We start from the raw sequence: 21727 nt of genomic DNA, 5'->3' as shown, positions 1-21727 counted from the left end.
CCAGTGGTGGAAGAAGTACTACGATTCTTTACTTAAGTAAAAGTAATAATATATTAATGTAAGAGTACCCCATTACAAGTAAAAGTCCTGTATTTTAAAATCCTACTTAAGTAAAGGAGTATTATCAGTCAAATGTACTCAAAGTATCAAAAGTAAAAGTACTAATTCTGCAGAAAAATTGCCCCTGTGAATGATATGTTATTAAATATGTCCTTTTTTTTTTTTTTTTACTTTACTCAAAACAAAATGTGAGAAGTTTAGAGGGAAAACGTCTCTGATGGAACTGATAACAACTCATACACATCTGAAACATGACAAGGGCTCCCAAGTAGACAAGTAAAAAGATTGGGAACTACTGGTTTAATCTTTAACACAAATTTTCATTTTATAAGCTTATCATGTGTTTTTTCGATGTAAAATCTTAATTGTTAAAGTGACTAGTAATGACAGCTGTGAGATAAATGTAGTGTAGTAAAAAGAATAATATTTCCTTCTGAAATGTAGTAGAGGACAAGTGTAAAGTAACATATTGTGGAAATACTCAAGTAAAGTACCTCAAAAGTGTGCTTGCGTAAAGTACTGGAGTAAATGTGCTTACTTGCCACCTTTGGTTCTGTTCAATTTTTATTGTCTAGTACAGAAATAGAAACCCATTTCCAGGATGAAGCTTCGATGAGGAGAGAGCTGATAATGATGACGATGATGACGATGATGATGTGTGGCCCTGACTAACCATCAGATCAGACAGCAGTGTGAACGCATAGATGAACTCATTCCATAAGTGGTCTGACCCTATGGTCAGACTGGACACTACTGAGCTTCGGGACCTTGGTTTTGATTGGTTAAGCTATTGGTAGTGTTTGGCTGTTTGGCGTTTTACCTGTGCTGCAGGTTGTTTCTGCATGAGGATATTGTGACGATCTTCTCTGGGAGATGATATCATCGCCAGGGTTTCCAACATCATGATACTGTGACGACCCTGAGACAGAGACACAAGGACAGACATCAGGGTCTAGATGCATAAAACTCTGTAGATTCACGACTAACACTGTGTACACACAAAGACAGAAATATGCAATCACATTCTTATCGTCAAATTTATAAAGCTAAATCACATGTATCTGTAAACCATGATTAGTGGTAATATCTCTATCATCATTATTTAATGATCAATAATTCATTTATAGAGCTTATATTGAAACAGGCTTTACAAAGCGCTTCACAATTCAGGGTACAATGAAACGATCATCAACACTGGGGAATGCTGGCTAAAATGTAAAATAAAAATGGATCAAATTCACCACTCATAAATAATTTAGAGTTATGTTTATGAATGTGCCTTTGATTGACATTTTTCCATTTTACAGCTGCATCACTCACGTTATATTTCATGTCTACCTCATCATATTATCTATAGCCGGCTCTAGAAAACTATGTGTACATCTGGTCTGAAGTGAGTGAGGCGGACACATTCTCAAGTCCTTCTTTTAGAAATAAAAGTTTGTGTGTGGAAAGTGGCCTATGCATGGTTTTTGTTCATAAGCTTTGTTTACACATCTGGCCCACAGCTGTCTGTTTCTCTAAATGTAAGGCAGCCTGGTTCGATTCATCTGCAAAACCTCTACAAAAGACCAAGAGAGAACAGGCACAAGAACAACTTTTCTCACACACACACACAAAAATGTATATATGTGTTTGTTACCGGAGCTTGAAGTAGTACAGCAGGGTTCAATCTGGTCTCTAGTTGGATGGTGGCATCTCTCCCCGCCTCCAGGTTACCGAGATGACACACCAGCCGCTCACACACGTCATCAACACGGCCACAAAACTGCACAAACAGACATGGAAAAATACTGATGTTCATACACACACTACACACCAAGGCTCTAGGGCTGGCAGTGTCAGTGGATCCAGACTGAAATATCTCAACAACTATTGGATGGACCGACACAAAATTTGTATAGACATTCATGGTCCCCAGACCATGTGTCCAATGAGACTAGCCTGTGGTTTTGACTGATATTTCTCCACAACTGGATGCATTGCCATTTGCTACAGATGTTGCTGCCCCCGCAGGATGAATTAAAATAACTTTCACGATCCTCTGACTTTTCTTGTAGCGCCACCATGTCAGGATTTAAATATGTTTGTACAAAATTTCATGGTGATCCAGCCAACAGTTATTGAGATATTTCAGTCTGAATCAAAGTTCCGGACCGACTGACAGATATTGCCATCCATAGAGCCATGACTAAAAACTTCAGCAGACCTTAAATCAGACTGTAGTCGCCATGCAAGGCTATTGAAGAGCTATTCTGTTCAGCTGTGAAATGGGTTTTTCTCCCACTGGAAATCTTTATAGTGAAGTCTCCTTTCAACAGGAACCTCACTGACAAATCACATTTTTCCCGTCAGTTTGAGTGGAATGGCTCTAAATACTACACTGCCCATGAGCCCTGGGAGCTGTTGCTATGGAGATGAATGAAAAGGACTGATTTGTAATTATGTGTTTTATGTTATATAATATTAATCTAAAATTGGTTTTAAAACTAAATTTATTTTACAAAACTGTACAAAGTTCAACCCCTAACTTCACCCCATCATTAGCCAAGATCAGCTTAGGGTTAGTGTATGTGTGTGTCAGTATGTGTTTTTACCATTCTGCGGGTGGAGGCGGAGGAGAAGAAGAAGATGAGTTGCTTGATGAAGGAAGCTTGAGGAACGTCACAGTCCTCAATGACTGAAATAGTTGTGTCACTGATTGAACACACACCGTGAGACGTCTGTAGAGAGAGAGAGAGAGAATTAACGTATTAATATTATGTACACACTGTTCTACCACTGATGTTTACTACTATTACCACAACTACTAATGTACTTCTACTGCTACCTCAACCACCACTACCATTAGCAACCACCATGGCTGAGTGTATAAGCCAATGCATGAGTGTCTTATAAAAACCACCAAAAACCCCAAATCTGAGAGAAGCCCAGTGCAGCATATCGAATGTGAACACATTTTGTGGTCCTGCCCAGGGTCAAAACCTTTTAAGTACTCAAAGTTGGCAGTGAATGCTAGAACTAATTCTTGGTCTTAATTCCTGATTAAATTTTTTTTTTTCCCAGATTTCAAACCATTTTATCCAGACAAGGTTCTTGTACAGTTGATAGTTTTTAGACATTTAACATTTAAAAACTTAACTTTCTTTCGTTAAATAAAAAAAAAAAAAAAATCATTCATTTCATATTTTTTAAAGAAAGGTATTGAAAAAAGCACAAATAGTGAAGCCTGAAGTCTGCTGGTGAAGCAGGCACTGAACCGTCGGTCTACTGTTGATTCTCATCATCTGCTGTTTTTGAAAGTTCATTCGGGGTTAGATGACTTTTACAGCCGCAGTTTCTCTAATTACCACTAGATGCTGTTGCAAAAAATTCTGTTGTGACTGTTTTGAAGTGTATAGGAAAATCCCCAGCTTCTCTCTAGAAGTACCATGTCAGTACATTTTGCTCTACAACTACTTCAGGTCTCAGTAGATCATTTGACTTCTTCTAATGTGAGTCTGAGTGGAGATTTTCAGAATCACTGTCCCATGAAGATGATATTGAAGCATTAAAACTGGTATTTAGGGGCATGTTTGCCTTGGTTACAGCTGTCTCAGCCTCTTGCGCTCAGCCATGAGTTTTGCTGGTTGCTTGTCCCACCTCAGCTCCACCTCAGGCTCGAGCCCTCTTTACCCAAACACTCTGGTTCTGTGACTGAGAAGGGTGGCAGCAAGTAGTACATGCAAAAACCAGCATTTAAAATACAGTCTATCTCCAGAAACCTGTGAGAAACCACACAGATACCACTAACAGGTTTTATACCGTCTGTGCTCTTTCTGCTTCCTCTACCTATCTTGCTACTGCTAGTGCTGCTGACGGTACTGTTTCTGCACATACCTGCCAGTCGACCACCTGCAGTAGTCTGTGTCGGTGCGGGGTGAGGATCTTCGGTAAGGCAATGTCAACCACAGTATCTACTGACCGGCTGGGACCAGAGTTTAACACCTGCAGACAGACAGAATAACAGATATACCAGAAGAGATCAGATTAGATTAGGAAAAATATTGTTGCCATGGAGACACTGAGTTTTATTTTTTTTTAGTCTATATTTGTTCAAATTTCAGCATATTGCCAACAGTGAAAGTATGCCATATTAACTATCAGCTGTTCCTTTTTGCAGTGCACCCCTGAATGTGTAGACAACTCCCAGTGAATTAACATTATACTGAAGAAAGCTTAAAAATGTGATGATTCTCAGGTAACTTTTGGAGTTATGAGGGATGTTATTCTATAAATTCTAAGCAGATTTATTAAGGTATATTGGTGATGGACATTGGACATGATGATATCTTCTAAGCGTGTAAGTAACACTGAACCTAAAATATGTGTATCCTGTCTGTGTGTTCAGAGTTGACTGAGTTATGACTCAGAGAAGAAGTGGCTTAAGTACCTTAAATACTCCATGAGGTTTGTGTCACAGCCACTTTAGCAGCTTCAGCTGTTGACCGTGTTGATACAAGGACCAAATCAGTGGCCAAACTACAAGTAAATAACTTCCCTTCCTAGGATCTCTGCCCAGGCTGCCACCAGAAGAAAAAACTAAGGAGTTTGGGGAGATTGCAGTAGAATTTACAGTTGGCCTCAGAGGTTTTGGCAAAACAGACAACTCAGGAAGTGGAGTCAGGGTCTGTTTTTATCAGCGAAGGATAACTGCTGACCTTCACTGGTTATAAAGCTGAGCAGTGGAAAGATGTGCTCAGACAGAACATAAAGCAAAGCTTCGCCCTGCGTTTCTCACACAAAATTGACCGTTGGACTGTTTGTGGAAATATACCGACTGTACAGACATTGGCTCAAGCTAGCTTGCAGCATACGCACTGTGTCTGTATTTGTGTGACAGCTCAGACTCTGAACTAACCTGATCACACCATAAAGTGGCAGAGGAATGTTAACCTGCACGTCTTTACGAAATTTGTGGCTGTAGAAACTTGGTCATGTAGTGACCTCTCGCAGGGTTATTTGTACCTGCTGTAGCAGGCAAGCTAACCACTAACACGACTGCCAGCCAGGAACAGGCTACTGCTAGTCAATCACAATGGTGCTCCAACTTTCTTTGTTTCTCAGGACTGGAACGTTTACAGTTAAATGGAATAATATTACACAGTTAATTCAAAACATGTTTTGTACATCGACTCCTGTTTTCATAACTGTCTGCAAACCAATTCATACTGCGACAGAGGAGGGTTCAATAAAAGTGGATTATGTAACACAGCTAAGAAGTTACAATAGTTCCCTCAAAGGCCAGGGAACTGTGACATTTTGACATGTCAGAGTAAAAGAAAACACCTGTGATTTTCCTACAATGGTAAGTCAAAATGTCAGCTGTGAAAAAGGCCCACTGGTCAAATTTGCGGTCAAATTGATTTCACCCCAAGATTTAGCTGTTTTGAGTGCTGGTGTGACCAGGCTTTTGTTACTTTTTCCTTTTGTCTGGACATTTGTTCAGTAGATTCATGTTGCCTTGGGGAATTTCACACTAATACATTCTATTTTGTTGTTGCTATCCTGCTTGTTTGATATTTAATTCTTTAATGTGAAGCACTTTTGTAACTCTTGTTTTGAAAACTCCTCACTCACTACATTGAAACAGTGTCAACTCATGTGAATGTGTCTTTGTTTCAATTAGTGCTGCCTAGAGCAAATTTGGGTCTGTTCACATCCACTTGGATTTTTCTATTGACTTTGTACGTGATTGTGTTGCGACCACAATTTACTTTGTGTTCTGCCTGAACACACCTGAAGACACTCCTGAACCAGACCGACATTTACCTTGTATGTGTAGTTGAATCTTTCAGTGTAGCACTCAACTGGAGTCGAGTCTTCATCTCCAAACACAAAAGAGGTAGGAGTCACAAAACTGCAAACAGAAAGACATGCAGTCAAACAGACTGACTCAGCAGAGTTTTAGTTCAGCATCTCCATCATGTCCAACATCTTTTAAATCTCTTAATGCTTTTATCAGAGAGCATATTCTGTTTTTACCTGAGTTTTTTTATTTAACTTGCATTGTATTTTATTATAAAATGAAAATGAATTACTTGTATTTTTTGAATTTGTTTTTAATTTCTATTTCCTTTATCTTACATCACTGGAATTGGTGTTTTTTCCTGAAGGATTTTATAGTTTTTATTTTAATTTTGCTACCTTGTTTGAAACTAACTTGGATTTTGAAAATAAAGATTTATTATCATTATTATTATCATCATTGTCATTATTATTATTAACAACAACAACAACAATAATAATAATACTACTACTAATAATAATAATAATACTAATAATAATAAATATAATAAATAATAATAATAATAATTTTGAAAGAGTAATAGTAATGTAAGTTGACTCACCCGTGGACGTTGATGTCAACTCCGTATTTAAGAGGAAGGAGGAGACTGATGGAGTTGTCATGGAGATACTCCTCCCTCTCATAGTTATCGCTGAGGAGAAAACAGATTTTATACATGAATACAGAATTAACTTGCAAACGTCTAATCATTAACTCATAGATGGACTGAATCATGGCAACTTTGTTTTTTTGTCTTTGCCTCAATCTGAGCTGTGAAAAACAACAAAGGGAATATGACTTCAGAAAGCTCATCTTAAGGTTTTTATTGGAAGTTTAATAATCAGAAATAAGTCAATTTTATTGTAGAATTTCATTTCTCAAATCATAATAATACATTACATTTTTCCATTTCCCCTCAACTCCTTATTTACCTTTAAATTTCCCCTTAAATTTAATAATTTAAAAGTTATACTCAAGTTTTTTTTTAAAGTACTTATATATTTTTTGCTTTAGTTGAAATTGCTACTTATGTAAAATTTTCAAGGTCTTTCTGCAGCTCTGGAGAAGAGAGGAGGATCTGTGTCCTTACCTGATTGTGTTGACTTGGATGTTGATGTCACCAGGTGTGCTGTTCTGGTTCACATCCAATAGGAAGCTGATATTCAACTACAAGAAACAGGAAACGTCAGTGATTTCAAATGGTTTTACAGTTTTCTGATATCTTTCCTTTAATGACTGATGGCTGCAGGATGATCAATCACTCTTCCTCCTCCACTCTAAACTCTGAACTAACGTCCTTTTTTTTTTCTGTAAAGCTGAATCATTGAACTCATATTAATGTGTAAGCTTTCACATGTTGAAGGAAATTCCACCTTAAAACTTCTGCTTTGTCTGATTCTGGGGGGGATCCCATATTTCAACAGTTTCTTTCACAATATTTACTCAGAAAAAGAACTAGGACGAGGCAAATAGGGCAAAACAAAAGTTGGAGAACAGAAAGTACAGGCACACTGGATCTGACCTTTGACCTCTGGACTAAAGGTAGCTTTGAGTAGACTGAGCAGAGGACCAAATATTAGCTAACTGTCTTTGTTAGCCATGCTAGCAGCGTAGCTCGAAAGATGACAATACTTGTCCAACCCTCTTGTCCAGACTGAAATCTCTCCACAGCATATTGAAGGGATTGGCATGGAATTTTGTACAGATATTCATGTGCCTCAGGATTAACTAATATTTTTGGTGATCCTCTCGACTCTCATCAAGTGCCATCGTCAGGTCAAAAATTTTCTGATACTTTGGTGTATGACCAAATACCTGCAAAACTAATAATATTCCCATCAGTAATTAGCAAATGCTAACATGCCAGCCTAACATGGTGGACATGGTTAGCATTGTCGCTGTGAGCATATTACCATGCTGACGTTAGCATTTAGCTCAAAGCGTCACAGTACTTAAGTGCAGCCTCACAGAGCGGCTAGCAGTGTGTGATTGGCTGAGGTTTACCTGGGCGTGGGCAGGGAGCAGGAAGCTGGTGATCCTGCAGTCAACAACCACGATTGTACTGTTGATTCCCTCTGTGACATCACAACTGACCATGTTGTCCTGCTGCACACAAAAATACACAAAGGCAGTTTGTTGTGTGTACTTTATTTTACTGATTTATTTATTAGTTATTTGTGTTGTTAAAGTTATAATCCTAAAGATTTTCATGAAATCAAACCCTATTTCTGATATTAAATAGTCCAATAGTCAAGTCTAGCTAATTTTACTTTTAGAGCCCAGTATCACAAATTTGTAAAGCCTCAAGGGGCTTTACAATCTGCAGAGCATATGACACAGTCCATCCCTAGACCCTCAATTCTGATAAGGAAAAACATTTAATGTGGAAAAAGGGAAGAAACCTCAATAAGAGCAACAGAGAAGGGATCCCTCTTCCAGGACCGAGAGACATGCAATAGATGTTGTTTTTGCAGAATAGAGCAACATGGTAAATTTACAGTATGGACAATCAGGACAATGAAACTGTAGAGAGATCGTAAACACATGTGAAGAATATGGACCCAGGAGGAACGCCATTCAATGTACAGTATTTACGTCCAGTAATTAACTTTCTACTTGGTAGTTTTTATCCTTAGTGACAGGGTCTGCCGTTCCCATGCTGGATTCAAACTACCTTCTCATACACAAGGGATTCAAAAGAAACAATTCAGCAATTAATCCAGGGTAATTTTATCCCATTTATATAAGGGTCTTTGTTCAAACTGCTGCTGCTTCGCATTAAAAGCCACAGGATTGCTTTTATTGTGAACCAGTCAAAGGAAACACGATGTGTTTGTCACTAAGGTTAGTGGTGGCTGCATCTAAAAGCATTTTTGGTCACCGTTTTGTCAGCAGATCAGTTTTTAATATGTTAGAGAGTAGTGGAACAAGAAGGAGCAGTCACATTCAACTGTTCAGTGAAGAGTTTCAGTTGACAGGTTGCACACCTCCAACTCCTCATCAAGCTATCAACTCCTTTTACTTCATCCTCCTTTTGTGTGGAAAACTACTTGCAGGATGAAATCAATCCGAGGTGTCTCATGCCATGATGGAAAAAGGTAAATTAGTGATGGATACGGCAGCTGTTCTTCGGTTGTATTTCTGACAAAGTAGCTGGTCAAGAAGTGTTTGCTGTTGTATAAAACCACACTTTCCATTGCCACCAGTAACTAAGGGTGTCACCAAATCAACCAGAATTTATATCTTGAGGATTATAACTTTAAAAATCAACCAGTCATTTCCTTAAGTTGCCCAATCAGCACGAGGTAAAACTCACATTCTGCAGTACTTTAATGTAGTGGATGTTCTTTGGGAAATGCAGCGTCAGTCGCGGCAGGAAGGCGTCGTCTCCAGAGTTCAGCACCGTGGTTTTCAACATGATGGTCTCTCCAGAGCCGAGAGCAAAGTACTGCTGTTGACTGAGGACAGGAAACAACAACACTGATGCTCCGGTCACAACCAACATCAAAATACAGTGTGCGTGAATTAATATAACCTTCCTGGATGCAAACATTTAACATTGCAAGACTTATCAATTTATACTGACAAGATTTTGTTTTATTTTTGTTGAATTTATAGATTTCTTTTTGTAGCTCATGCAGTTCTTGGACATTTTTGAGTTCTGAATCTACAAGTAGGGAATTTAAGATTTAAGCTCAAAACAAAATACTGACCTTAAGGAACAGGTTAACATCCTGAAAATACACTAATTCACTTTCTTGAAAGAATGAGATGAGAAGATTGATAGTACTCTCATCTCTGTACATTAAATATGAAGCTGCACGTTTAGCTCAGCTTAGCATAAAGGCTGGAAACCCACTAACACATCATATCACATTTGTTTACATGGAACAGAAATGTCAAAATGACAGTTGGGGGTGGCTGTGGCTCCTCAGGTGGTAGAACGGGTTCTCCACCGATTGCAGGGTTGGCGGTTCAATCCCTGGCTCCTCCTGTCTGCTGTGTCCTCGAGCATAACACTGAACTCTAAATTGCCTCACTTGTAAGTCACTTTAGATGAAATCGTCAGCCAAATGGGTAATTGTAAATTTGCAGTTTTGGTAGATGTATATTTGCACTTCTGCCAGCTGTTTCCCTTGCATCCAGTATTTGTGCTAAGTTAGGCTAACCAAATCCTGACTTCAGTTCTGTGTTAAAAGCACAGACATGAGAGTGGTTTCAGTCTTCTCAGCTCACTCTGGCCAACAAAAGTGAATAAGCATATTCCACCAAACAATGTCAAACCTTTACTCTACTTTGCATTGTGATATGTATTGATATTGCGTTTCTGCCATATTACCAAGCCCTGAAGAACACAACAACAGCATGGTCCAGCTAGAACCAAGAGAAAAGCACTGCTGCTGAGTGATGTTGTTCTAAAAGAATCCTCATGAATTAGCCAGCAGCGAATTAGTATCATGTGTTAGCCTGTGTGGGGGGGGGGGGCTGCACTTCGAATGTTATTTTTAGAGAACTGAATGGCTGTTCTTGCATTAAAACACAATTTAAGACAAGTCATCATTACTATGACTTGTGTGTGACTAATATTTCCTAACTGAATTAGTAAAATACAAGACCAAACTCTCTGTTCTGTGTGTGTGTGTGTGTGTGTGTTTTCTTACTGTGGCAGCACTAGTTGAGCTGACAGCTGCATGTTGGTCGAACAGTTCACCAGATGACAGGAACGAGCAAACCGAGTCTGACAGAGAGAAAGAGGCAATGATGATGTCAATAATAATAATAATAACAACAATAACAATAATAATAAATTGAGCGGTCATTATTTTTTCCTTTTGGTGACCTCTGACCCCTGATGCCAGGCTTATAGATGATTAACAATGTCCTGTTGACTAACTCCAGCTTTGAATTACGGTATGTTAACGCTTCCTCCTCGGTTTATGAGTCAGTGGGATATGGTGTCGACACAGGATGAGCTGACTGGTGCTGGTTAATGTGTGGCAGCTGTAACCACATCTACATTAGCGGGAAGTCATTATCAGTGTATGTGGTGGATCTGACATCAGATTAGCTGTTTCCTTCCCTTCAAAAAACAGATGAGTTTGGTGATGTACAGACAGATTACACACTGAAACTGTTCAGACCGGACACTTTAGTACATAGAAGTCATCCTTAAAGTTAACTCTAGGCTCATATTCCTTTCTCATTACTACTTTGTTTATATGGTGCAATTAAGTATTTAAAACTCAGAGTTAATCCTAAAAGAGTTAATACTCTGGTTGGTGCCTAAAGATGATACAAAGATCCCCATGCTTTGTAATAACTGCCCAAAAAACCTATTATAGTAACTAACCTCTGTAATTAGAAATGACTCCCTGTACAAACTCCTATAGTACCTGTGTATATCTTTGTATTAACTGCTGCTTTGAGCTACACTGACCATGATCCCAAGCAAATTACTTGAGGCTTCTGCTTGTGCTGTAATTAAAGACAGAGGACAAATGACCAATAAGGAGTGTTTCTAAATGTATCTATACAATAAGAAATCGTGATCATATTGAGACCAAACTGAAAAGCATCTGCTGGGCAAAATATCAGCCTTCAGACTCAGATTCCAGGTTTTGAAAAAGTAATTTTGTCCAGTGATCAGAATAGATCGTGATCAGTCATTAAACTAGAGAATGGATAGAAACTAATGCTAAGAGGTATTTGCAAATAATAAAGACTCCGCCACTCACCCAAGAATACTGCCCCAATAAAGCAGCAAGATCTTTGTTTTTCCATTATAATGTGAATATGCCATAAGTCCTGACTAGTTTCACAATCTATTAGTACTAGCTCCTTTTGCTAACTTCTAGTGTAAGGCCGAGTACTGTATTTACTTATTGTTAAAATTGGTTGGAGTTCGCACTGGCCATTACCTGGTTGGTGATGGTGTTCTGGTGTCCTGCACTCTGCTGCAGTATGGGTTTTAAAGGAGGGAAGGTTCTAGAAGAAGTTCTGTGGGTGTTTGTTTCTCTAAGACTATAGGAAACTTCAAACTGGACTGGAGTGAAAATGTCCCTCACGTCTTTCTGTAAGAGGAAGAAACAGGTAAACATTATCATTCTTTAACATGTTATTAGGCCCATATCAAATGTATTTCACTTTTTTTGCAGGTGTGTGAGTGTGTTACCCTTTGGTAAGCCACGTGAGTTGTACAAGTGAGCTGGCCATGTCGTGCTCTCACACGTCCCCTTGTGCTATTGGACGAGCCGTTACCATGGAAATAGAAGCGATGCTGAAAGGATGGTTTATGGAGGAGGTCAGAGGTCAAATTATATTGAAGATCTGAAGAGGAGAGAGGTCGAGCAATTTTAAACATCTGTGGATAAATCATGCCCTCTTATGAACAATAAGATTGACTAAACCCTGCTGCTAGAGTCCTCCACCAAACAGTGATTGTCCAGTCACAACTTAGCAGATATAACTAGGCACTGCAGGCCTGTGAAGCTGTGGATTTCTCCACATGTTGAAGTGGTGTACATGGGGCTGTAGTGAGATATGCTCTATATTTAAAGGGTTTGGATGGCCGTATCTTGTTTTTTTTAGCATCACCAAAACTGAAAACACAAGTGTGCAGAAAGGATTGAACAGTGTTTGTCTCCTTAAGCATAAGCTGCAAACATATCATGTCCACCCAATTAGCTTCCTATCAACAGTATAACTCAGAATTACTATTGTGCAAACTAACTACACTAGTTTGCATTAAAAAAAGCTTTGTTCACGACTAACATATCTACTGTGTAATATTTCCCCACTGTGTGGGAACCAGTCCTGGATGCTATCAGAGTGTAAGCTAAGATAAGCGGCTCTGTTCTGCTCATTATTGGATTTGGGAATTTGGGATTCGTTTACACTCCGGCAACCCTAGCAACATTACTCGAGATACAGTATTACATTTACCATGCAGATCAGTTATTCCTCATCGTGAAAGCCTTTTAAAAGTCAAAACATATTGTTTGAAAACATAAACAAGTATCTAAGCAAAGCAGCCAAACTGGGTTACATCAGAATAAAATCATAGCACTTTAAGCCCCCTCTACTTAGTATTTATAAGCAGTATATAAGCATATAACAAATGTTTATAACACTATAAACACACTATAACAACTGTTCATACACCAATATCCTCTTATGGATGTCCACAGGAGGAGTTAGACCTGTTAACAAATACATTAATGATCAGGTATCTGCTGACAACTCCACTATAGTCTGTTATAAACTAGTTATTAACTGTTTATATACTGATAATGAATACTAAATAGGAGGACTTACCTGAAATAACAGTCTGATCTTACATTTTACCTTGGATACTCAACTGCTGAGGATGCTGACTTTTCACATACACATACTAACAAAGACCTGGTGTATGTTAGTTTTAGCCTCAGTCATTTAGCACAATCTCATGTACGTGTATGTTGTTTGTTCTGGTTTTAAAACGAGTCAGCTGAAAACATTGAAAAGTCAGGTAGACACGTTGTTTTCAAACCAACCCATGGAGCTAACATTAGCTTGATTAGCTAAATTCTGACGACGACAGCTGACAGTCGCCACTTAGAAATGAAAAGCTACTTTTGTCTACCTCTGTCTGAAATAAATAACCCATTGTTTAATACCAAGAATTTCAGGTCAGGATTTACTGTACCTATAGCGCCTCTGAAGTGTCTGGACTTCACACTGAAACAAACAGTGACATTGACGCAGACAGTTGGAGTCTTGTGTTCTCGGCACAGCGCCACCTGCTGGTCAATCTGCTCAGGCAGAGTCAGAGATGCCTTCACCTGAATTACTGGACGGGTCCTATAGCAAACAGGACACATTCAGAGAAATTATTACGGCATGTTGATACTTTTCATATATGGATTGAAAACAGTAGATGGATTCTATTAATCACTATTATGAATCTCCTTAGAGGCAGAAAATGTTAATATCATGCTTCATTTGTGGTGTAATTTCCTTCCCAATCACCTAAAATAAGGATATTTTCTCCCCGTACACCTCTGTGAAAGGAGACACAACTACACCCAGAACATTTCAAGGACCTGTGTGAACATAAAGCTTCGGTGTGGTTTTACCTGAGAACCACGGCCGAGTCCGAGAGGAACGCACCAACTGCCACATCTGCAGAGACAGAAAGAGTTTGAACTGATTTAAAGCAGATCTAGTATTCATATAAATTTACAATATGGCAGATGCTGTGACATAGGGAGTCATTGTGGTAACAGTTGGGGTTACCCTGGTAGCCGTTATCATCGATGTCAATGCCAGAGTTCAGCGATTGGCCGAACATCCTGAGGTTACGACCCAGGGTGGATCCAGTAATTCTCTGAAACACACACATACAGTATATGTTGGAAATCGCAGAACTAGTGGTGGAATGTAACTAAGTACATTTAAGTAAGTATTGTACTTAAGTACAGACTTGAGGTATCTATAGTTTACTCTAGTATTTCCATTTCATGGCATTTGAAGAACTTAATATGATGCATTACGAAAAATAAAACTACCCAACAGTATATAAAATTTGAGCTTAATGATTAATTGATGAATTATCAAAAAATTAATTAGCAACTATTTTGATAACTGATCATTCATTTAGGTAATTTTTCATGCAACAATGCCAAACATTTCATGGTTTCAGCTCAGATCTCAGATATGGAGACATATATGTCTAACCCTATCTATCTATCTATCTATCTATCTATCTACCTATTTATATCTATAGATATCTATCTATCTATATCTATATCTATATCTATATATATATATATACATAGATAAACACACACACACACACACACACACACACGCAAATGCACACACACACACACACACACACACACACACACAACACCTTCACATGTATATGTGTTTGTGTTTGTACCTGAGATGGAGTTGGTGAGATGCCCTCCTTCCTTCCGTTGTATATGTAGACGGCTCCTTGTAGATCGTCTTCCTGTGGGGCACCAACTGCCACATCTACGAAAACACTCAGAAGTTAAAATTACTGTATTTGTGAGGACTCTTGCTGTCTCCACCCACCAACCCAACCACCTCATCTCAACCTTAAACCTACAAATTAATTACTTTCCTTGGTTTGTCGCTTTTGTTGTGGCTTGCTGCTTTTTCTATGAAACTTATGAAACTTGAGATGTGAAAGTTGCTGCAGATTGTTAATCACAGTCAGTGTTTAATCAACTATATTTTTGTCAAAGTTTGTAAAAGCAAAAAGCCCCTTATAAAATCACAACTTTTTACACTTTGGTTCATGTGCAGATTAAAGAAACAAGATATAAAAGGTTAATTAGTGAGTTTTAGAGGTGCTGCTAGATGTTAAGTATGCAAGGCTAAACTAAGCTGTAGTTTCATATTTAGGGTAAGGACATGAAAGTGGTATCAATCTTCTCATCTAATTTGCAGAAACACAGCAAATAAGCGGATTTCCCAAAATCGTGACCTTTTCCTTTAGTAACTTACTACTTTGCTTTCCAAGACTAAGAATCTTTGTCAAGGCACTTTACTCAAAATCACAAATGTCAAAATCACTAGATGAAAAGTAAGGGGATCACCAAAGTCGTTAGGATTCATCACCTTGAATGCAGAAATACCTGAACAAAATTTTGTGCCAATCCTCTGGGAATAATTTTTAAATATTTGTACAAAAATTTATGGCAAATCATCCAATAGCTGTTCAGATACTTCAATCTGGACCAAAGAGGTGGACTGACCAACAGATTGACCCTGCCCTCAATTGAGCTGCTCCCATAGTTAAAACAAAAATAGAAGTAATCAGAAAATTCCAAGACTTTCTCTTCAGAAGTCAGGTAAATATTTTCTGAGGGGCATAAAGTGTGTGTTGTGGAGGTGTTTGGACTTAAAACCTCTGTACTTCTAAAACTGCTGCTCCGGTCGTGTTGGAAAACATTCAGAAGGCTGAAAGTGCTCTGGATTAGTACCGTAACGTCAGAAAACGGCAGCATGGTCCTTTAATATTTAACCTGAGTCCTCTGAAGATGTGAAAGTAATTTTTTTTTTTTTTTTTTTTAAACTCACAGCGAGCTACTGGAACACACACGCACACAGATTACACACACACACACACACACACACAAATACACACACACACACACACACACACACACACACACACAGCCTTTTATCTAGCTCTGGCAGATTAGAGGCAGGTTCAGGGTTCAATTACAGAGCAGCAAAAGTGTGTCATTACAGTTTTAATGAACTTAATAACACACTCCACCTCTCACACCACACAACACTACACACACACATATAGATGGTAAGAGGGCCAATTGTGTGTGAGGACATTGTGTTAAAGTCAGAGTCATGTCTCTTAGTTATCATAAAGTGGCAGTTACTGTTGGTGTTGGGTGGTTTGTGCTCCCTGGGTAAGAAAGTTAAAATACACAACCAGTATGTGTTTTTGGTTGTTAAGTGCAGTAGCAGTCTTGCAAGTATTACAGTAGTTTTAGTAGGAATTATATTTGTAATGGTACCAGCAGCTGCAATAATCGTGCTACTATTTGTAGTATCAACAGGAAGAGTAGTATTTGCATTATTGGTAGCAGTAGCAATAGTAATTGTATTTGCAGTGGTATTAGGAGTAGTCGTATTAGTGGCACTGTGTATACTTGAAATGTTTTCACCAAAATAAAAGCTGAGAGATCAGGTGTGATTGTTACCATTGTAACCATCGTCGTCCAGGTCTCCCAGGTCAGCGATGGTCTCTCCAAACCGGGCAGCATAGGCGTCGCTGCCAGTCAGCTGAAACTCCGCCTCCACCAGTTTCGCCTAAGAGCGCGTGAGTTTGTGAGAAAGCACACAGGACACGTTGACATGTCACAGTGGGGGGGGGGAATAAAAAAAAAATAAAAATCACAGGTGTAAATAACATTAACGAAGGCTCAGTTCCATTTAGCTTCAGTTTCAGGGTCCTGGTGTTGCTGGCTTACTGTCACAGTGCCATGACTCACTGGGACACTTTAACAGAGCCATCGTTAATGTTATTAGTAACACTTTCCTGCAATGACAAGTCTAAATATCTGCTCTGGAAAAGGCCTATTCCATATTAATTCTAAGCAGGTTGAGAATGTAGTGGGTTCAAACTAGAAGAAATACAAAATTAAGCATGCACAAAAAAGTCAGTGTTTGGACCAAAAAAAAACCCCTTGATTTCTGAGTGTTAATGGACACTGTTGTTCATGTTTGTAAAGTTTCTATTCAAATTTAGCTCAGGTTTTTTTAAGTGCAAACTGAAAGTGCTCATAAAAACAGGTAGACGGAAATGCACTTAATGCAATGCACAACTAAAATGGAGGAGCTAGATGTGTTAAGTACACGTACGAACACCAAATCTTCCATGTGACCTGACTTTACTGAATGACCACCAGTGAACGAATCAGTAGGTCTTAGCCGTGGAGCTCCAATATATACTGTGATAACTTACTGAATATTGTATGAAATTAGTATCTCATTAATATTCACGTTTTTTTGCTAAAATAGTATGTGTGTTAGAGTGTGTGTGTGTGTTCGTGTGTGTGCGTGCGCTTACCTGCCCCTGGTTGATGTACACGTGGACTCGTCCCTCCTCCCTGGCAACACCCGTTGCCATTGGAGCACCGACCAAGAGATCTGACAAGCCATCAGCGTTCAGATCCACCACACACACACTTGAGCCGAAGTAAGATCCCAGCTACACACACAAAGACACACACGCTAAGTGCTAAGTAACCAACTCTTCAACTGTTTTGAATGGGGGATGCTAATGCTAAGTGGCTACTTACCTCCGTTCCGGACACTTCAGAGACAACGCGCAGCATGGAGTTGTCTACTGTGAAGATGAAGACCTGCACATCACAGACACACACACACACACACACAAGATATTGAAATAAACTCAATAACAACTTTTATCACAACCATCGAGAGGAAGTGAGGAGTCTTGAAATTGCAAAAATGTGTACAACTCAAAGTGGTCCAGGAGTCCAAACAGACTTTAGGTACAGTTAGTAAACAGGCAGACAGGTAAACGGGTCCTACCTTGCCCCTCTGGTTGTATTGCGGAGCTCCACCCACCACCTCCACTGAAGCAGGACTCAGGAAGTGACCAGCTCCAACAGAGTAACCTGATTAGCAGCAGGACACAGTCGCGCTTATTCACTTTTGCGGTGGTGGAAAGTAACTAAGTACATTCACTCAAGTACTGAAATGAAGTGCAACTTCGAGGTACTCGTACATTACTTGATTATTTCCATTCCATGCTACTTTCTACTTCTAGTCCACTGCAATTCAGAGGGAAATTTTTACACCACTACATATACTTGACAGCTGTAGTTCCTAGTTACCTTTCAGATTAAGAGTTTAAAAAAAAAAAGATTTGTTGAGAGAATAAAATACATTGTACTGTGAATGATAAAAGCAGTAGATTTCCAATATCTGTGGCTTATAGCCACCGTACAAAAAGCTATCTAGTCAGAGCTTCTTGTCACATTCAAACATTCAAATCAGTTGTTAGAGGTTCCACCAAAGAGACAATTTTCCCTCTAAACTTTTCTGATGGTTTCATTAAAAAAAAACTGTTTGTGGCCAAAACATGTAAAATTATACAAAATTTCACCAAAGAACAAATATGAATGAAAATAAATTTGTATAACAAAGCTTTGTTTTTACTTCTTTCCTCTCCCATCAATCACCTCACGACCCCTCAGATTTATCTTGACCCTTTGGAGGGGCCTTACTCTAGGATGGGAACCACTAGACTAAACAAGCTAAATGTATATATAGTAGTTAAAACAAGGTCCAACTTGAACACCTCCAACAGTAAAATGCTGCTTACACACTGATGCATCAGTGTGAACAATTTCATAATGTCAGATTCAATAATATTTCAGCCACGTGAAACATTTTACTGAACAACCACTATTTTTGCTTTTTATACTTTAAGTGTTAAGCTGATAATACTACTGTGCTTTTACTTATTTATAATTTTGAATGAGGTGCTTTTACTTGTAACTGAGTAGTTTTATGGGGTCCTATTGGTACGTTTTTTCAAGTAAAAGATCAGAGTACTTCCACCGCCACTGGTGACTTTTGACTGTCAGCATAAAGTCGCCTCCACATAAGAACAGGCCTTTTGGTTAAATTCAAATTGACCAATCTACAACTGAAACTGTTCAACCAGAAAGCCAGACCTACATAAGACTAGTCTTCACAGCTCGACATTTGATGTGACAATGGGCCTCATACAAGAACATTTGAATATTCTCGTCCTAAATCTCTTACTTTTTTTGCTCCTAGGAGTCAGATCCAAATCAGATTCACCAAACTCCCTTAACTGTACAAAATCAGCCTGATGAATGTCACCTTTTGTGACGGTGATTCAGTAAAGAATCATGGGGATTCAGTAAAGAAACAGTTTATGTGATGAAGAAAAAAACCTGCTTTTTTACATTAGTTTTTATATGCAGGGCTTCTGCAACATTCGCAGGATTAAATAGACCTTTTAATACCACATACAATGCAATTTAATGTCTGTTTCAAAATCATACTGACTAAAGTATGAAAACCAGTAGGGAAAATAAAGTCGGTGATTTTTCAGTACTTCCCAGCACTAAATAACAGTAATTCCTTATATCATTAATTAAATTATTGCAACTTGGACCTGGAGAAGCGGAAGAAAATGGATGGATGGAGGGATTAAGGAATTAAAAATGATTCATTCATTTAAGTTAATTTAAGGTTTTGCAAAAAATCAACACTTGCCCCTCAGACAAAGAGCTTCTTAGTTTCCATAGCTGGCAGTGGTGACCTTGTTTGCTACATGTCTGATGTTGCTGACTGAAACTCCACAAAAAAAGGACTGAACAGCCTCTTCTAATCCACTGTCACAACTGTCCCACTTTTAGTTTATAGATGTATTTATAACATCTCCTTACAGCCCCAAGTCAAATACAAAAACATTACTGCTACGGTAGCCAGGAGAAAAATGTTTAAGACTTTTGTAAATTAAATGTAAGACGTTTTAATACCTTCTAAGGTAGGAGGAAACTAAATTCAATGCTTTTTAAAACTTTACAAGACCTTTAGATAACATGTTCAGGACAAAGAATTTATTACCCACAAAGGCAGAGCTTAAACTGTAACTGAAATAAGTAACACGTGCACAGTAAGAAAAACTTCCACAAGCCAAAACCACAAGCGACCGCGATCATTAAAGTCATGCTGGCACAGCGCAATTGGTTTTTCACAGCACAGCACAGCATGGCATAGAAAAACACATTTACATTGACGTTATCTATATTTAAGAGAGAGTGAAATCATCCTTCTTTCTTTGATATCATTTAACTTTTCAACTCATAGTTGTTCTCAAGTAGTGATACTGCTTCCTATCGTGCACCAGGTGCCAAATATTAATGATGATTCCAGCAATGTTATATATTCCATTTATCGCTGGGGTGCTTATGCAGAGCGCTCCAGCAAAAAAGGTAAAACGCAGTTGAACCTGGCTCAGCTCTAGGAAAACTCTAATACACTTCAAATATGCCAGTTCTGATTGAAAATATGGTCAAGTGAAGGGGAGGAATCTCATTCCTGACTAAAAAGCAATTGTCTCATGCAACAATGCTTTATGCAGCTGAGTTCTATCAAACCATGTCTAAACAGTCTGCGTAGTGAAAGCACATCAGCAGTGTAGCAGCAGCACGGCAGGCATTCAGCCACAGTACCTACTGCCGTGGGCTCAGGGTTGTTTTGGCAGTGTTCAGAGCCTAATACACAATCACTGTAGGTACATGCTCAAGTCTGTAGAAAAGAGAGATTAAGACTAAAAAGATGCTTCTGGTCGCAGCTGTACTGAGTAAAAACTACAACCAAGTGATGTTTACTGCTACCCTCTGAAACGGTAAACACCAGTTTTCAGTATTTTTGGATCAATATTCTGTTTCAGTCAGGGTATCAGTAGTTTCTTTATGTAAAGTGAATCGCAGCTGTATGAACTCACAAGCAGAAGTTGTTTACTGCTGGTAGAAACATTAGCACCAGTGGCAGTACGTGTATTATTGACCCAGGTAGTCGTTGTGTTTCAGTGGCAGTAGTACTAGTAAGTCACTATGCGGTATGAGCAGTATCTGTATGTAGCTATAGTACTATAGTAGTGCCAGTAGTGGATACAGCAGGAATAAGGACACAGTGGTACATTGCTAGTAGTAGCAGGTGTGTCACCTACCAAGGTAGCTTCCGAAGCTGACTGATCCAGCGTCATCATCAAGGTACACGGACATCCCTCCACTGGACGTGTTGAAGACCAGAACCGATCCCGTCCAATAAGAGGTCCCTGGAGCCCCCATGATGATCAGATCCTGAGAGAGAGAGAGAGAGCGAGAGAGAGGGGCAGATTTCAGAGTTTCTATGATATAATTCAACCCACATCTCTATTAGATATGTGACATATCTCTAAATATCATAAAATCATAATTTCTGTAACCTTTATTGCTTTAAAATTGAAATTGTGAGTTTTCGTTGTAGACAGAGGAAACTGGCAGGTCTTTTCTAAAAGGTTGAAATAATTTCTACATTTCAACAGCATTAGGAGGAACAAGAAAAGAGAAGATGGCTTCTGGGGGTCCAGCTTTTAAAAACATTGTGTAACTTAGAAGTTATAAATAGTAAAGCAATGACAGATCATGTTCAGTCTGCTAGTGGAAACAGTGAGGAAAAACAGGATTTTAAATAAGCCTGTTGCCTGTATGTTACTGACCTCTGTCAGGAAATTCGAAATACCGGCCTGAC

At 38.8% G+C, this 21727-nt stretch overlaps 1 protein-coding gene across 5 annotated transcripts in view; it reads right to left on the bottom strand.

Moving 5' to 3' along the window:
- Positions 1-21727, bottom strand: part of itga4 (integrin alpha 4) — a 66447-nt gene that overhangs the window by 9412 nt on the left and 35308 nt on the right. For 4 of the 5 annotated variants that reach the window (XM_040147759.1, XM_040147760.1, XM_040147761.1 and 1 more), the window contains 22 exons: positions 21696-21727; positions 21165-21297; positions 17981-18066; positions 17725-17787; positions 17493-17633; positions 16624-16732; positions 14811-14905; positions 14162-14252; positions 14002-14047; positions 13572-13726; positions 12060-12214; positions 11806-11958; positions 10549-10625; positions 9204-9345; positions 7892-7993; positions 6978-7054; positions 6450-6539; positions 5872-5959; positions 3940-4047; positions 2658-2783; positions 1703-1828; positions 881-979 (listed from right to left, as the gene is read on the bottom strand). The exon at positions 21696-21727 is cut by the window's right edge and continues 36 nt beyond it. In XM_040147759.1, the coding sequence (XP_040003693.1) occupies positions 881-979; positions 1703-1828; positions 2658-2783; positions 3940-4047; positions 5872-5959; positions 6450-6539; positions 6978-7054; positions 7892-7993; positions 9204-9345; positions 10549-10625; positions 11806-11958; positions 12060-12214; positions 13572-13726; positions 14002-14047; positions 14162-14252; positions 14811-14905; positions 16624-16732; positions 17493-17633; positions 17725-17787; positions 17981-18066; positions 21165-21297; positions 21696-21727 (2294 nt within the window). The remainder of the gene's footprint in view (positions 1-880; positions 980-1702; positions 1829-2657; positions 2784-3939; positions 4048-5871; positions 5960-6449; positions 6540-6977; positions 7055-7891; positions 7994-9203; positions 9346-10548; positions 10626-11805; positions 11959-12059; positions 12215-13571; positions 13727-14001; positions 14048-14161; positions 14253-14810; positions 14906-16623; positions 16733-17492; positions 17634-17724; positions 17788-17980; positions 18067-21164; positions 21298-21695) is intronic. The other variant, XM_040147763.1, reaches the window with a different exon arrangement.

This window comes from Xiphias gladius, chromosome 16, assembly GCF_016859285.1.
Source record: "Xiphias gladius isolate SHS-SW01 ecotype Sanya breed wild chromosome 16, ASM1685928v1, whole genome shotgun sequence".
Lineage (NCBI taxonomy): Eukaryota > Metazoa > Chordata > Actinopteri > Istiophoriformes > Xiphiidae > Xiphias > Xiphias gladius.
This window is presented reverse-complemented; position numbering and strand designations above follow the sequence as displayed.